This window comes from Chiroxiphia lanceolata, chromosome 12 (assembly GCF_009829145.1).
Source record: "Chiroxiphia lanceolata isolate bChiLan1 chromosome 12, bChiLan1.pri, whole genome shotgun sequence".
NCBI lineage: Eukaryota > Metazoa > Chordata > Aves > Passeriformes > Pipridae > Chiroxiphia > Chiroxiphia lanceolata.
In genome coordinates this window covers 1,571,279-1,589,407 of record NC_045648.1, presented here as the reverse complement: position 1 = coordinate 1,589,407, position 18,129 = coordinate 1,571,279, and the positions used below count along the sequence as shown (strand labels likewise).

General features: G+C 43.8%; 1 protein-coding gene across 3 annotated transcripts in view; it reads left to right on the top strand.

Annotated features, from left to right (window-relative positions):
* The window catches only part of MAP2K5 (mitogen-activated protein kinase kinase 5), a 128,919-nt gene that overhangs the window by 23,109 nt on the left and 87,681 nt on the right, over positions 1-18,129 (top strand). For all 3 annotated transcript variants that reach the window (XM_032699902.1, XM_032699901.1, XM_032699903.1), the window contains one exon: positions 4,488-4,552. In XM_032699902.1, coding sequence (XP_032555793.1) covers positions 4,488-4,552 — 65 coding nt within the window. The remainder of the gene's footprint in view (positions 1-4,487; positions 4,553-18,129) is intronic.

The following is an 18,129-nucleotide window of genomic DNA, read 5'->3' as shown; positions in this document are numbered from 1 at the left end:
AATCACTTTAGAATCATGGAATGGTTGGGGTTGGAAGGGACCTTAAAGCACATCCAGTGCCATCCCCTGCCATGGGCAGGGACACCTTCCACTAGCCCAGGTGGCTCCAAACCCCATCCAGCCTGGCCTTGGACACTTCCAGGGATCCAGGGGCAACCACAGCTTCTCTGGGCAACCTGTACCAGGGCCTCACCCTCCTCCCAGAGAACAATTTCTTCTCAGTCTCCCATCTAACCCTGCCCTCCTTCACTCTGCCACTTCATGTGATGTTAAATTAATGGATGAACTTGCTTTTAAAGGTCTTCTCCAACCTAACCTATTTTATGATTCTATGTTGTAACTTCTTTTTATGAAAAGCAAAAAAAACCCCCAGTAAACCCAAAAAACCGCCCAAAGTTGTAGAAAACTGTCTTGAATTCCTTTCCCTTCCTGCTCCAGGCATTCAGCTCCTGACACTCAAAAGTGAAAGGTTTTTAATGTAACAGTTGATGGACGAGCGGACAAACAGCACAGTTATTTTGTGCTTGTTTTGGGCGGGCTTGTAATGACATTAAATATGCACTGTTAAATTAAACCACCTTCAAAGAAGCCCAGATCCTTCAGCAGCAGCATAAATATGTTTTAATGTTTGTCACAGAGAGCCCTTTGCAGCCTCGGAGGCCGGTGCCTGTCGTGGGCTCAGACTTGCCTATTAGGCTCTATTGACTGAGACATCTGTGTCACTGCAAATAAAAGACTCTTATTGATTTTCTTAACTGCTGTTCACTTCCTCTCCACGTTTCGAAGGCTGAAATCTTAATTATCTCAGATGCCTATTCAGTGCCTTCACACAATGACCTCTCCAAGCCTCGTTGGCATTTCATGAATCAAGGAGTTGGTAGTTGAGCGTGTCAGGAAGATGAAGGCTGAGCTTCCTCGTGTCCTTCAGCCTCACCTGGAACACTGGGAGGGGGAACAGATGAGAGACCCCCTCAAAAATAGGATTTGGACACCCCAGTGCCACTGAATCCCCGGAATGCAGCTTGGAAATGTGGTTTTAGGTTTGTCAGCATCCCTTTATGTCCAGGTTTAGTTTGATGTTCCCTCACATCCAGGTTTTAGTTTGATGGTCCCTCACGTCCAGGTTTAATTTTTTTATTCCCATGTTCCCACCAGGTGGATTTGCTCGTGTTTCAAAATTTGAGAGCCAGAAAATACATTTCTCTTGATGACCTGAAATTCTGGCAGTGCCAGCAGCAGGCAGCTGAACTTCTCTAAGTGGTGTTGGTAATAACTCCCATATCACTGATTTTTTTTTTTTTTAAAGGTAGAATCGTTGAATGTGAGTAAAAGCTCTTGTGCAGAGCCGAATTTGGGCACCTTATGTGTTCAAAACAAGAAAAACAAGTGGTTTGTGTGCCCTGCAGTAGATTCACAGATTTCTCCCGTGTTTTAGAATTTTGGAACAGTATAAAAAAACCAGACTTCTTGTTGTGATTTTAAAAATGTTACTTAAACCCATTTAAAAAAACCCTAATAATTAATTTAACCTTTAATGCTACTTTTTATTCACCCTGATGGGAGTTAATCTGCCTTCTGTTGAGAGCAAATGATTTTTGTTGTGTTCTGCAAAATTTGATCCCAGATCCACAACTGGAGCTGGGTTTCCAGTAGTAACTTTTAACTTTTCCTCCTTCTGAGGGGGATTAAGTCATACTTATTGTTACTTAAATATGGCCTGGGCTATTAGTTTTGATTATTTTTTGGCAGTTTCTGCTTTCAGGCATCCCTAATGATATTCCTCCAGTAGTTTCCATTTAGGTTTAATAAGGAATTCATATTAATCATTAAAAGAAGGGGACATGATTCTTCAAGATAATCAAATATTGACAGGTTAGAAATAGCTTTCTGCCTGGGTTCATTGATATAGGTGATGTGATATAAATATTTATTTCTTTTCTGTCACTCAGAGTAAATGCCACCAATTGATTCAGCATTGATATAGTGTCAACAGTTCATAAGAAACATTTGACTGGCTCGTGTTTTCCGATTAGTCTCTGCTCTATAAAGTGGGATTTACTAAATCTCCTCAATTGTCTGCTCATGGAGTGTGACTGTTGGCTGAATCCATGATTGCTTCCATTTGGGAAGCGAAGGTGCGGCCGCGGGATTGTGGCAGCCCCTCCACATCAAATCAGGATTAATTGGGCATTTTGCTTTTAATGATTTACAACAGGCAGACACTTGATTTCTGCCCAACCCAGCAGGTCCAGGCGAGGGGTGTTTTGTTTGCTGCTCCATAATTGAAGCTTTGCTTTTGCATGAATTCCCTTTGTGTCGGCGGCGGCCAATCCAGGTTGGGTTTGCAGCTTTAATATTCCAGTCCTTCCCGGGGAGTTCATTGTTTTTGTGTTGGTGTTTTATGATGGAGAATCCAGTTTTCCCAGTTAAAATAAATAAATCACCCTGTGGTTTTTTGGCACCTTTATTGGAGCCAGTAAATCACACTTTATCTCTCCGTCGGCTGCCGACGGACACTCCCTCCACCCCAGTATTCCTGTTTTTTCCCTGGGTTCTGGTTGCTGTTTTTCTGGGATATCACTAGGTCTATCCTCAGAGGATGGAGCTGTTCCTATCCCCATCTGTTAGGGAATGATGTGGAGAAAATACTCCCTTTTCCCAGTGAGCAGAAAACGGGAGAAAAGAGGAAACGCTTTGTCTCCGATTCGGCTCAATTTGTTGTTTATAACTTGTGTAACCACCAAAAATTCTCCTTTTTCACCCCCAAGTGGGGAAGATAGGAGTTTCTCCATGGCTTTATGGGTTCATTGGGTTTCTCTTCAGAGTTATGTTGAGAAGAACATTTCTGAGGATGCAGGAGAGATGTTGGTTGTTGCCTCCAAGACCAGAGAACTCAAGTCTTCCAGCTTGGAAGAGCAGAACTCCTTAAATTAACTTTAAATTAACGAGTCTGCAGCCTGAAAGAAATTATTTCTAGTGCAGGGGATCCACTCTAGATTCCTTACATAGTTTAAATCTTGTTTATGAGTGACTGTTCCCTGTGAGGTGTCTTTTCCCCCTCTTTATGTGCATTTTCTGATGGATGCAATAAGCAGGAGAGCTTTTGGTAATAAGATAAATGTTGATTTTCCTCATAAACCTTGGTATTTGAGTGGGCCATTTTATTCCCTCTTAGATACCTGGCCAAGGTTTGACTACGAATAGGTAATCAAATAGAGTCAGCTTCTACTTTGAGGTATTTTGAGTTTTCTCAGGACTCAGGTCTTAACATCACTGGAAGAAATGTGCAGCATTTCCTGTGAGAAACAATGTGTTTTGTTCAGGCAGTGAAAGGAAAGGACACAAATTTTGGATTAATCATTTCTGTCCTTAAAGCTTATTTTAAATCAATTAAATATTCCATTTTCTGTTTTTAAGACATGCTGAGTGTTGACTCTCTAGGACATTCCACCTTGTGATGGTAACACAACAAGTTTGTTGGGTAAGATGGTGAACAAACAAGTTGGTTTCCTAGGAAAAGATCTTTTAAAAGCAGGATTTGTCCAAACATTTACTACTGAAAATTATCAGGCGATGGGGGAATCTCTTTAGATTAGAAAATGCATTCTGTCCAGAATTTATTCTGATTAAAATGCTTATTTTAAAGCATACACATGCATTGCAAGAATGTCTTTAGTGAGTTTTTTTAATAGGTGCAAAATCAGTAGAACTGAATTTATACAGAGGAAGTGTAGTTTTACATTTGAATTGATCCTTCGGTATAATAAATTTTTATAAAAACACTATCAGAAAGGTGCCAAATTCCAGCTTTTGCAATTTGCAGTGTTTGTTATCAGGCTCCTGCTTGGATTTCTGAGGATCTCATCGTGTCTGGAGAGTTGTCCCGGGGAACAGAAAGGTTGAGGCAAATAATTAGTTGTGTATTTCAAGGAAAAAATGTTTTTATTGCAATTCAAGACTTGTTTTTTTCCAAATATATGTATTTTTTTTTATTTAAAAGGTGAGTAAATGGTGCTGTGTGAAACAACCTGCTGGCAGAGCTGTCACTCAATTAGTATCACTGATGCTGATTCCAGAATAAATCATAAACTTTTCCAGCCACACTTCAAGCTGACAGTTTTCTGTTGGGTTGTTTCCATTCACCTCCAACTTTGGCTTTGGTTATGTGCTGTTCTGGAGACCCTTTTCCTATCAGTAGCTGTGACCTGACCCTCTTGAGCTATATTATATCATTCCATTTTGACACCTTTTATCAAACTTTAATGAAATGACCCAGGCAAACAAATTGTCATTAAACTTTCCATCACTTTGTCCCTTGGTATCGTCTTTTATAAATTGGACAGCAAATGTTGTATTGATCTTCTCGTTCTTGCAGCTGAACTTGAAATGACCCAGACTGCTTGTTGTTTATGGCCTAGAGTTGCTTTTCCTTGACATTTCCATCCCCAGCATGACATCTCTTTTGTTTTTCTTTCTTTCTTGTGGAGATGAATGAACAAGACATACGGTATCGAGACATCCTCGGTCACGGCAATGGAGGCACAGTCTACAAGTGAGTGGGGATTTCACTTAAAACCTTTAAAAAACCTGAGATTTAACAGCTCTTTTTGTTTTTACCCTTCGTGTTCGTGTCGAGGTGTAGGTGGGCTGTTGCTCCTCTGCAGGGAAGATGATAAAATAAATCCTTAATCTGAACTTTGAAAGGATTTTCTTATATATTTTCTTACAAGGATTTTCTTACAAGGTGTCTGTTCTTGGGTGCTGGGAGGGCTGGTGCATTTTTATTATCTTTTTAATGCTTAGCTTTGAATCCCCCTCTGGGTAACAAGTTAATGGCTCACGAGTGGAACTTGGAATGTCCTGAGTTGCCTCCAGGATTTCCAGTGCCATTATTTCTGCTGGCTCACCACGCCCTTACTGGGAATGACACCAGTGGGATGTGGTGACACCAGTTCAGAATTCCTCACACCCCCCCTTCTGCTGTTGCAGTGACTTCCCTCCCTCCTGAGCAGCTTCACACGCAGGCTGATGAATATATGAAATGATCAACTCTCCCAAATTTCGTCAGTGGAGCTTTAATACCCTGCAGCCAGTATTAATTTGAATATTGTAAAGATTATAATAACACAGATATAGTTTTCTCGACAGGAAAGTCTTTCTCATGCATAGTGCAAAGTTTAAACTACATAATGTAATATCTGGTACTTAATAGTCTGCAGTGGGGTATGAAAAATATTCCACTGGGAATTAAGAAATCCATACTTTATAAGAAAGCCCTGAGGGAGCAATAAAGGTTTCCTCCAGAGAGCTATTTACCATATACAGTAACCCAGCATCCCATTAGGGTTTTGTTTATACCTTAGACATTTTAACTTTCAGATGAACATTTTTTTTTTCCTCCCTCCTAAAATGTTTTAAAAGTTACGGTGCATTTAGTTTAGTTTCTAATTGGCTGCCAACGTTGCAGAAGGTTTAATGGAAATGGACTTCCAAAAGCTTAAAGGAACAAATCCAGCCTTGGAGTGGACTCTGAAAATCAGGTTAGATTGTGAGTGGAACGTGGTTCAGAAATCTCATGGAGAGTTGTCTTGGATTTTCCTAGACCAAGAAACTTGAGGAATTGGTATTGTTTTCTTACTTTATGGTAGATGTGAGAGAGAATGTTGAGCTTTAATGCTCAGTCTTTGTGTTTTCTGAGTTAGAGAAGGTTCCTTCCCTTCCCTGTGCTCTGGGAGTGGGTGCAGGTGGGAGAAGCATCACAAAGGAGGACCACGTGCTCTGGTCCATGTGGAAAGCATTTGAACCATAGTCAGGGCAGGGAATATCCCACCCACATATGTCCTTGTGTCCAGTTCTGGGTGATTTTCTTTGGGAAGCAGCTGAAATAAGGAAGTAACAATGTGAAATCATGACCAGCATAAGAATGGTCCTACCAAAAATGTCTCCCCTTCATCCTAAAAAGTCTAAAGAATGTAAACCAAGGTAAGGGAATGTGTTCTTCCCTCCCTTGCCTCCTGTTTTTGCACTGAGAGTCTGATGAACTTCTTGCCTGTCTGTCAGCTTGGAAGGAGCAGCTCATTCTGTGTCTGTTGGGAGTGTTGGTGTGTAGGATGAGACTCAGCTTTTGGGAGCAGAAATAGTGTAAAAACATCTCATTCTTTCATAACGTTGCCACATGCACAGTATGTTTTTCACATTTCTTAAAATTCATACAGGAAATCTGGATAAAATGTGGTATAATCTGCATTTTTCACTTTTTTGACATAATTTTGTATTTCTAAGGTAGTGTGCTTTGATCACCTTTGTTAAGTGGGTGACTGTGGCATTTGCCTGCAGTCTGGGAAAGTAAAAAAGAAAAGACCTGAGGCCCCTTCTGGATCAGGGAACTATTTCTGCCTTTCTTTTTCTTTTTTATCCCGTTCATGTTTTAAATCAGCACTTGCAGTGACTTCACAGAGTGTCCTCCTGTGCAGGTGTCATTCCACCCTGCTCCAGGGAGCTATTTGTGTGTGTAGATGTTTTACACGTTATCCCAGAATCCTGGAATGGTTTGGGGTTGGAAAGGGCCTTAAAGCTCATCCTGTCCCATCCCTGCCACGAGCAGGGACACCTTCCACCAGCCCAGGTTGATCCAATCCCCATCCAACCTGGCCTTGGACACTTCCAGGGATCCAGGGGCAGCCACAGCTTCTCTGGGCAACCTGTACCAGGGCCTCCCCACCCTCACAACCAAGAATTCCTTCCCAATCTCCCATCTCTCCCTGCCCTCTGGCAGTGGGAAGCCATTCCCTGTGTCCTGTCCCTCCATGCCTTGTCCCCAGTCCCTCTCCAGCTCTCCTGGAGCCCCTTTAGGCCCTGCAAGGGGCTCTCAGGTCTCCCTGGAGCCTTCTCTAGGATGAACAGCCCCTCATATTGGCATCTAAATTGCTGTCACCACGGAATGTGAGGAACTTCTTAGCTCATTCTATTGCTTCAGATTTCTTCCTGGATTTGGGATGGATTTATTCCAGATCTGCTTGTGTTGGATAACTCCTGGCTGTGTCAGGGAGCTCGTGGCTGCTCTGCTGTCCTTTATCCCCACCCTCACAGCCAAGAATTCCTTCCCAATCTCCCATCTCTCCCTGCCCTCTGGCAGTGGGAAGCCATTCCCTGTGTCCTGTCCCTCCATCCCTTGTCCCCAGTCCCTCTCCAGCTCTCCTGGAGTCCCTTTAGGCCCTGGAAGGGGCTCTCAGGTCTCCCTGGATCCTTCTCTTCCCCAGGTGAACATTCCCAGCTCTCCCAGCCTCTCCCAGAGCTGAGGGGCTCCAGCCCTGTGGCAGAACTTCCCACCTTGGAGCAATCCCCCCTTCCTGAAGGGAAGATCATCTACACCAACCCAAGCCAATAAGGACTTGCAGAGTGGAATCCTTACAGGTAGCTGGATTGCACTAGTCATACATAGCAGCCCCCATATATTTTATTCCAGTAAATCAATGAACATTTGTCAAGGAAAATTAATTGCAGAGGTTTGGCTGCGTTTCCCCCCTCGTGCTGGTGGAGAGAAGAGCCCGTGTGGGTTATTGATCTGCAGCTAAAGAACGAGCCTGTCTGCACCCTCTCCTCTCTTCCAGCTCCCTCTCTGCCCAGCTCTTTATCCTAACCCAGATCCATTATGGCAATGATATATTCCTGGCGTTCGGCAAACGAGGCAGGGAAAATTCTCAGCCTCCCTTTGCCACGTGAATTAACTTCCTATTGAAATAGTTTTTATTGAGATGGAAGTATTGATCACTTCTCATCCCACCCCTGGCTCCAGGAGGGGGGGGAGGAGAGAGGGGAGGTGGGTCCATTCTCTTCACCAGACGTTATGTTTAGTTAGAAAATGGATTTCATTTATTTGGGTTCTTTACAGCTGCAACTGGTTTATTGCTTGGAGAAGAGGTATCTTAGCTTTATTTTTATGACAGTATAATTATACTTTAGAAATACACTTGATTACTGTGTGTAGCAAAATTGTTCCAGTATATTGGCTTGGCCAATATTGCTATACAAACAACTTTTCAGTCAATTGAGTCTGGTAAAAAATCAATACTTTATAGCAATATTTCTAGGGAGAACTTGCTGAATCTAAATGTTTTTCCTGTTCTAAAAAGAAGGGATTTTATAGTTGTTTGACATCCTATTTTGCCCCTACCTTTTGCTGTGCTATTTTCTTAATTAAGGGACGATAAAAATCCTGAAGTTGGATATGGCAAAGCCAGTTAATTATCCTTGCTTTTTGATTGGTTGCATGTTCCAAAATATAAACCACCCCCAAACTGTATGTTAAATGATTTGGTTTGCAGTGGGATGCACATACTGACAGCCAGGGTCAGGAGTAGCTACTTTAATTATTTAGACCTAAAATCGTGCATATTTTGAACTTAAATATATCACAAAGTAGAGATATTTATCTCTGGCAAATTATTACTCAGTCAAATCTCTCACATGGTGTATCAAAACACTGTTTCCTTCCTTTAAAATAGAATATTTTTCTCTTATTTCATGTTTTCTAGTTTTTGCTGTGCAATTGTAGCTCAGGAGAAGTGGGATGTTCCAGGAACTCTGTTTAATCCCTTCTGTGTTCATGGGATTTATTTTAAATGGGAGCTGTGGATGGTTTTGAAATCTTTTTGGGTTCTGTTGGAGGAGCCTCCAGCAGCAGGAGAATATAACACTCTGTACACAGAGATAAACATAAAGCCCCAATGATGCCCTAATTAATTTGTGAGTTACCAGGATCTGGGAGAGAGGGAAGAAAAGGAGGGGAATGGCTTCCCATCTTCCAAAATGCAGTTTAACCAGAAGGCTTCACTTTGAGTTGAGCAATTGGGAGAGAAGTGGCTGTTGATGATGTACCACCCTAAGAATTGCATGGCTGGGGAAAACGGGGAGAAATGTGGAAAACTTAATTTGTTGGAGCCATTTACTGGAGCAATTGTGCAGTTTGGGTGAGTGGTGTGTTCCAGCATCTGCCTGTTCCTTCATTCCCTATCCCAGGCCACCTCGGGGTGCCCCATTAGCACATGGAATGTTGTTTCTGTGCCTTGCACAGGCTGCAAACTGTGCCTTGGGAGGGGATTGTGGGTGCTCTGCCGTGGGCAGGGACAGGCAGGGTCGGTTCTGGAGCCTGGAAGCTCCAGAGGAGGTTCAGCTATGTTTGATGGGAAGGGAGGTGGAGGGGATGGAGCTTCCTCCTCCTGATTTATCCCATGGATTCCAGTGCAGGACACTGGTGCTGGCAGGAAGGAGCTCTGTAGATCCAGATTGTTCTTTAAAAGCAGTGACTATAATGCACCTCTGATGTTGTGGGAAGCCAGTCTTGAGTCTTAGTGGGGCTGTTCCTCTCCTCTCTTCTTTCATTTCTGGTTTTCCATGTGGATATCATGGAGTTCTGGAATAGTTTGGGTTGGAAGGGACCTTAAAGACCATCCAGTTTCACTCCCTGCCATGGGCAGGGACACCTTCCACTAGCCCAGGTTGCTCCAACCTGGCCTGGGACGTTTCCAGGGATGGGGCAGCCACAGCTTCTCTGAGAAACCTGTGCCAGGGGGTCATCATCCTCCCAGAGAACAATTCCCTCCCAATATCCCATCTCTCCCTGCCCTCTGGCAGTGGGAAGCCATTCCCTGTGTCCTGTCCCTCCATCCCTTGTCCCAAGTCCCTCTCCAGCTCTCCTGGAACCCCTTTAGGCCCTGGAAGGGGCTCTCAGGTCTCCCTGGAGCCTTCTTCACAAGAAAAATCATTTGCCTCTGTTTAAAATACTTGGATTCCCAGATTATTTTGGCCCTTTTGCAGAGTAGGTTGGGGTGATCCCCTTCACGTGGCAGAGGGTAACTGCAGGCAGGGAAATCCCACTGCAGAGCAGGGACAGAAGCAGGATCAGAGCCCATCCCTGCAGGTTCCCAGAGCTGACCCACGTGGCTTCACCAGTGGGTGATTTCCAGGGGAGGTTTTCCCTGGAACAACCTTTTATCCATGGTGTTTGACCCAGCAGGAAGGAAGCAGAGGCAGGTTCAGTGTTTGTTTGGCATTAAAACACATCTTGGGCCTTTTGAAGTCTAAAAATTGCACCTCCCTGAATTCTTGTGCTGCAGTGGTGGAGGCACTTCCCTTTATTTCCTTTCCCAGACCGCATCCACTTGCTGTTTCTCTTGCTCTGTTTTATTTTTAGTCCCTCTAAAAAGCACTGGAACAGTAATAACTGATCAAGTTAGAAATCCCCCACCAGGTTGCACCTCTTCCCACTGTGGTTTAAACAAGACTGACCAGTGGCTGCTGGTCACTTGTTCCTTTTGACCCCAACCATTGCTCTCCTGCCTCATAAAATCTGTTATGCACAAAAGTGCATAAAATGAAGATAAAGTACCTCCTTCAAGTCTGACAAAACCCATTCCTCTGCAGAATGGGAGCTGCAGTGAAAGTAAATAAATGAATGGACAGCAATCACAGCCTAGTTGATGAAACTGTTCAATTAAAGCACAGGCATTTACATGGTGTAATTTCCCTAAATTGCCAATGAGCCCCTTTAGACACAACCAGTGTTCAAATTGATTTCAGCATTGATTTTGGCTGAAGCTGATAAATTTCTGCTTGTTAGTTAAAGTAATTTTGCAGAAGACTTTGTAGTGTGGTATTGAAGTGTTCATTTAGCTGATGGTTAAAAGAGGAGTTATTTACAGAGGGTTCTACTGTTGGGCTGAGATGGGACAATTCCCCGGTCATCTTTTTACTTTTAATTTTTAAGCTTCAGTATCCAATCAATACGTTATTGAAACGGATTAAAATGTATCCAGCCAGCTGCCTATGGCTGTTTAATTAGAAACTGGATGATTCTTAAATTAAAGTTGGTTGGGTTGTGTTGTGTTGTGTGCCCACAGCTCGGAAGATTAAACGAACAGCAACCCTGGAAATGGGAGTTTGATCCCAGTGAGGGACTGTGAGTGAGCTCAGAATCATGGAATTGTTCCGGTTGGAAAAGATCTTTAAAGTCAAAGGATCAGACAATGGTTTGGGTTGGAAGGGAACAGAAAGCTCATCTCATTCCATGAGCAGGGACACCAACCCAGGTTGCTCCAAGCCCCGTCCAGCCTGGCCTTGGACACTTCCAGGGATCCAGGGGCAGCCACAGCTTCTCTGGGCAATCTGTGCCAGATCCTTCCCACCTTCCCAGCCAAGAATTCCTTCCCAGTCTCCCATCTCTCCCTGCCCTCTGGCAGTGGGAAGCCATTCCCTGTGTCCTGTCCCTCCATGCCTTGTCCCCAGTCCCTCTCCAGCTCTCCTGGAGCCCCTTTAGGCCCTGGAAGGGGCTCTCAGGTCTCCCTGGATCCTTCTCTAGGATGAACAACCCCTCATATTGGCATCTAAATTGCTGTCACCACGGAATGTGAGGAACTTTTTGGCTTACTCTGTTGCTTCAAATTTCTTCCTGGATTTGGGATGGATTTACTCCGGATCTACTTGTGTTGGATAACTCCTGGCTGTGTCAGGGAGCTCGTGGCTGCTCTGCTGTCCTTTGTCCTTGCAGCCAGTTGGAAGCAGCTGAAATCCATTCCCTGCAGCTGATGTGAGGTGGTCCCCTGGTCCTGACTGTCCTGCTCTTGGTGGCACCACCTCGGGCAGTCAGGGCTGAGCTGTCTCACCTTTGTTCCTGCCTGTTTGGGTCTCTTTAAGGAGCAGGGAATGAATTGCAGTGAGATGAGTACAAGGAGAAAGGTTTGTAATCCAGGTTTCAAAGGTTAACCCTGAATGTTTGGCTGCAGGAGCCAAGGAAGACTCGTTTAAGTGGGAACAGATGGAAATAGTAGCAGGTTAGAGCATAAAGAGGTGAGGGATCACTGCTGGGCTCGGGCTTGGATTCCAGCACTGCCTCATTCCCCCAGAGCTAAGTGAGACATGTTGCTGCTCAACATTCTCTTTCTGCAGCCTCTAGTGCCAATTTTACTCTTTCTAAAAAGTTTAAAATTTAGAGAAGTATTTGCTGGTTGTTTTCTACTTCAGCACCAAATCATTTTGCAATCAGTGCTCAAGCATCTGCGGTGGGGTTTCAGATGGAGGGGGAGGTTGGCGTAGATTGTGCTCTGAACCAGCACAACCCCCATAAAAGCTCCTTTTTACAACTGCTGTGCACTCTGGATTTCCTGGTTTAACAGCCAGAGAGTCAGGCTAATGTGTTTGCTATTGCAGGAGGCAACAACTGGCAAAGTGGTTATTTCCTAGAAACAATTTGAATCCGTGTCTTTAGATGGCCATGGGAGCACACGACACTTCTGGCGTTAGAGCCTGACCAGGAGCACGACAGACAGTGGCAATAGTGGGGAAAAAAAGGGAAAAATGACCAGTAAAGCAAATGTGGGGGTGATTTTATTTGTGTCTGGGTTGCAGCTGGTGGCTGGCACGCCGTGCTGCAGGGAGGGCTCTCACAGTCGTGTTGCTCTCGCACGACACCGACACAACATTTTGCTCTCAGTTATTTCTCACAGGGCAGGAAAAATGTCCAGTTTGCCTCAGTCTGTGCCCTCATGCCTGAAGGGGCTGCTCTGCTGCAAGCACAGCTCTTTCTGTTCGCTTTTGAGCTCAGATAAGAAGCTTTAAAGCTTCTCTTTTTCTGTTAGGAAATGCTCTGCCTTGGTCCCAGAGTGTGTGTGTTGTTCCGTGGCTGAGTGAGGAGGATGTCTGGAGGCTTTACAGTTACTCAGTGCAGTTCTGTGAGCAGCTGATACAAACCTGGGGAAATGGGACGGTCTTTACCATCCTTTTGGAGTGAAATGGTGTCCTACTGTTTTTAACAAAGGTGTGCAATGAGTACACACCAAGGTGTGGAGCAGAAGGAAACGTAGTAGAGAAAACCAAAATATTCACTTCTGTTTTTACTTCGTGGCCTGAGTTTGCCACCTTGGGAGGTTCAGATGGACATGAGGAGAGTAAGATGCTGCAGCACTGGAACAGGGCATGGGAGAGGCAGGGAATGTCCATCCTGGGGCTGTCAGCACAGAGCTGGACAAAGCTGTGGCCGAGCTCATCCACTGCTGTGGTCCCTGTTCAGGAGAGATTGGATGGTGATGAACTATCATTCCATCTGCTAAAGCATCACCAAGAGCTTCTGTGAGCCAGCAGAGCTACAGCAGCTCTGGATTTGTGGCATTCACAGAATGCTGGAAGGACTTGTGTGGGAAGGGAACTTGGAAGTCCATCTCATTCCATGGGCAGGGACACCTCCCACTATCGCAGGTTGCTCCAAGCCCCGTCCAACCTGGCCTTGGACACTTCCAGGGATCCAGGGGCAGCCACAGCTTCTCTGGGCAACCTGGGCCAGGGCCTCCCCACCCTCCCAGCCAGGAATTCCTTCCCAGTATCCCATCTCTCCCTGCCCTCTGGCAGTGGGAAGCCATTCCCTGTGTCCTGTCACTCCATACCCTTTTCCAGAATCCCTCCTGACATCAGCCATGAGTTTCCTGGTCCCTGGGCTGGAGGGGGACGTTTCATCCCTGCTACCTCCCTGCTGTCAGTCCATCATTTTGTCATATTTGCTGAGGTTGGTTATATTTCTAGGGAGGGAAGGGACTGACTCATTGGCATAGCACACAGGTCATGGCTTCCCCTTGAATCATTTAGTCTTGCCAAGGAATATCTTATTGATTAGAAATTGTTTCCGTGGCTATTGGGGGGAAAAAAATAGAAGGATATATCCTGGTGGCTGGAGTGAGCAGATGGGAAGCAGGATCCTGCTCCAGGCTCCTCCAGTGCTTTTCTGCATCAGCATAAGAGAATAATTTTCATGAATTTTGCTTTCTAGGTAGAGACTATGTTTATTTTTGAGTTTTAATAGAACAGTAAACTCAGTTTGTAGTAAAAAGTTATTGTGTATGATGGGAAAAGCTGTTGGAGGAACTCAGGGATCTTTGCATGCTCTGTGCTTGGGATGTGACCATTGTTAAGTCACTCAACTGTGGGCAGATGCTCTGCAGCTAAAAATTAGGAAAGAGCTAGAAAATTGCTGTTCTTCTTCAGTGTCTGTGTGTTGAACCTGAAGTCAGTTCTTTGCTTGCCCTGGAAGGAATGATCCCACAATCACAGCATCCTGGGCTTCGGGTAAAATTCCTCCCAGGGAGGATACAGAATTGTTGAAAGAGGGAGAAATGTGTTGTTTGCCATCTAAGCTGTTTATGAAGAATCTTGTGCATGTTCTCTTTGGTTGAGTTTGTTTTCCTTCTTGAGCTGAGTGAGTAGAAACTCCTCACATTCAGTGTACGACATTTTTAGCATTAAATATTAGGATGGGTCAGGGTTGAGGTTTGAGCCAAACATCTGTCATTTCTCCTTGGTTTTCTTTACCTCAGGATGAAAACAGTGTGCCTTTCAATTCCCTTTTTCTTCCCTCTCTTTTTAAAAACAGAAGCCAGCTGCTTCTGATGCTTTCAGTTCTTAATTTGCTTTCCTGGAGAAACACATCTTATGTGAGAGGTGAGGGGAGAGATGCTGAGGAGTTGGCAGTTCCCCCAAAGCCCTATTCTAGTTTTCCCTGCTATTGATTTTGATTTTCTGGGACACAAGGGATGCACGTTCCATGCTCTGCAGTCCATCACAAGTTTATCTGGCTTAGCTGGAGGGCTTTGTTCAAGCAGGGCTTGCTCACTCACCATATTTCTTATTTATTCCCCAAAATAACCCAGTTTTTGGCCACATCACCTCTGAGGGACACTCTGCACTTTCAGAGGGGGGAAGACAAAGTTCTTGGCTCCTGTGTTCCCATTCCTAAATGTCCAGGGAGATGGTTAATAGTCAAGGTTAATAAAATATCTGACACAACTGTGCCAGTCTTGCTTGGAAGCTGCTCCTTGTCATGGAGGTGGGGGCTTGGAATCATCAGCTCCAGTGGGAATGGGGAGGAAGGGATTTCAATTTCTGCTCCCCAGTGGGAATGTTTCAGCCTGGCCTGGCCTCACACAGTGTTAAAACAACCTCTGTGTGTTCACTGGGAGAACTTCCCACAGGGAGATTCTTCCTGGAATGTTCCAGGCTGGGTTGGATGGGGCTTGGAGCAACCTGGACTAGTGGAAGGTGTCCCTGCCCGTGGCAGGGGATAGGATGGGATGAGCTTTAAGGTTCTTTCCCACCCAGACCATTCCAGGATTCTGTGTTGGCCACTGCCTCCATCTCCTGGGCCAGGAGGGGAGAGGAAAACTCCCCTAAAACTCAACTTCTCCCTCTTTTCTGGCTTTTTTTCTCCTCTCTTTCCCTCTTTTTTTTGAAACTCATGCACTGCTCTCTACCACACTGCCTCTGCTGGTGGAATGTGTTTGTTTTCCTGAGGAGGTTTGAAAGTTGCTGCTTTCTTTCCTCCATCCTCCCTGAAAATTTCTTCCTTCTTTTATGAAACCTGTAAAAAGTTTTGTTGGGGGAGTTACTGGTCTGAGTTATTAAAACTTGGCTTTAATTAAACACCAGTTCCTGTTCACTTTGAAGCTCTCACTGCTGATCAGTTAAAGATATATATTTATATCTATATCTCTGTCTTTATATCTATATATGGATTTTAGCTATAACTTTTTGCACTATCCACTCTTTTTAGAGATGCCCTTTTTGCAGTCAGACTTTGGTCAATTTGAAAAGAATTCATTGTCTTGTAAGGTTGGGATCCCAAAAGGGATCCCTGAGCTTTGCCCCTTTTTTTAATGGCTTTAATCATTATCCTAAGCCTCAAAAATGCTGTGCCTACAATAGCTAAGAACTGCCTCTTTTTAAATAAAATAGAAATTTAAAAAATAGTTCAGTGCAGAGTATTGGAGTTACAGTTTCTTCATGTGCAGAAATTTGGCACCAACTGAATTTCCTGTTGCTGTCGTGTTTATTTTTCTACTATTTTAATAAATACAGGCTTGTTTTTTTAAAATGGGTATTTAAATTATTTTTATTATCGGAGGAAGTTGTTGTGGTGATTATTGATCTCATAAAATTTCTATAAATCTGCATTTAAAATAATAAACCATCAAATTTCTGATAGATACAATCCCCCAAGTAACCTGAGTGGGATTGGGATCAGGCTCTGCATAAGAATATATTTATTTATTTGTCCCAAGGTTTGTTTGGAGCTTCCTCTCTGGAGAGTAAAATGAACACTCCATGCCGTGGTGTTTGTATAATTCCTGCAAAACTGAAGTGGCTTTTCTGTATTTTAATATTTGGCACTGGCATCAAGTGTTCAAAATTGCTTTTTAATCCTCTGACTGCAGAATTTGGCTCCCTCTGATGTGTCTCCGATTTCTCCTTAACAACAAATGATTTATAGCCACCCCTTCTCAATCATCTCTTACAGCTTTTTACTGTAATATATGAGATTTTTAAGCAAACCAAAACCCAACCCCAACAAACAAAAGAGCAGGAGAATGAATTTGTTTCCTCAGAGCTGGTTTTTTTCGAGGGATAAAATTTTGCAAACGCCCAAACGATGTTTTCCTTGAATGTTTCTCATTTCCCTGCATTTCATTTCTGCTCTTTATGTTTGTTTTTAAGCAGCTCTGCAGCTATTTAGCAACTGTTTTCCCTCCTCTTTAACATCCACTTGTCTTCACTGAAACTCATCCCCAGCAAGAGTTGTTGTTGCAGTTGTTTTTTTAGGCATTTTCCTGCCCGTCCTGGAAGATTTTTAAGTGTGTTCACTGAAATATTCCAAGTTTCTGAGGAACCTTTTTTGAATTTTGCTTCTTTTCTTCTTATTATTCTACAGTGATGAGTTTGTTCACTTACTTGTTTGGAGGTGGCACCGAAATCTGGGATAGTTGACCCTTGAGATGAGACTTTTAGGATGAAATATTGGTTTAATCTCCTCGTAGACATTCATAAATTTGCTAATGGGTGTGGTATGCACCAAAATGTTGGTTTTCTCCATGCTGTGCACGTTATTCCATGGGATTTTTTTTTAGTGCATCCTTCAAAAGCTGCATGAAAGGCACTAAATCTTCAGGCTTTGGCTGTAACCACAATGGATCAACTGTAACCAAAATGATCCATTCCAACTTCCAGTTCTGCATAATATCCAACAAAACCCCCTTTTCCCTCCCCGCTGGGTGGAACAGGTAATTACTGTAGCAACCAGAGCCTAATTTGAAGGGTTAGTTGTTAATTAAAACACGGCAGAGGTGTAGGGTTGTCTTTTGGTGTAACCAAAGCTCCCATTCAAAGTTCATTAATCACTTTGCAGTTATTGTGCTGGGGAAGGTCAGGACAGTCGAGCTGCCTGGAGTAAACAAATTCCTGGCCTTGCAGAGCCACCCATGGGCCCCGTGTCCCTTTGTGCTCCAATTCCCAGCCATAATTAAATGTTAAATTGGTGCTGTCAGTGCTCTGTAAACCAAACCAGGGGCCTGCCCTCTGCTGGAAACTCAACCCAAACTTCCACGGATGAATTAGCGTGCATCATAATTAAATCATCGCCTCTTCCCTTTTAATTCACTTGGAAACAGGAGATCTCTTCCCATGGAAAAAGGCTCAGCTTTCCTGACAGCCTGATTAAGTTGCCAGCCTGGCCTGGGTGGGCCCTGCTCAGCCAACAGACGTCGAGCATCCTCATCTCAACCTGGTCCTGCTCTCCTCAGTCCTGCTCCTCTCAAGCCCACAATGTTTTGCCACTCTTGATTCATCCCTAGTTACAGCAAGTTCATGGATTCATGGATTATTCATCCAGCTCCTGCTCTGTCAGAGCTCCCACAGATGATCCTCCTTCCTGTGCTGATGTTAAATCGCATCGATTATTTCTTTTTTTTTTTTTTGTTCCTAAAAGCTGATGGTGCCACATAAATGTTCTTCCAGGAGTTATTCAATTAAGGTGAAGTTTTTAGAAACTTCTGAGCTATTAACAGGAATTATAGAAGAGCTCAGGGTTATAAATAAGATTAAACAACAACTTCGCCCTGTCTGGGTGTGATTTTTTGCATGAAAAAACCCAACCATTAAAGCTTTTCTTCTTCAGTAATAATTGCTAGAGGTATAGAGTGGTAAAATATTATAATTCTTTAAAGTTAGTGCCACATATATGACATTATGGAGTGTGGTGCCATAAATCAGTGTGAGACAGTAAAACTAGTGAAGAGGAAAACCTTTAATGGTTTTGTT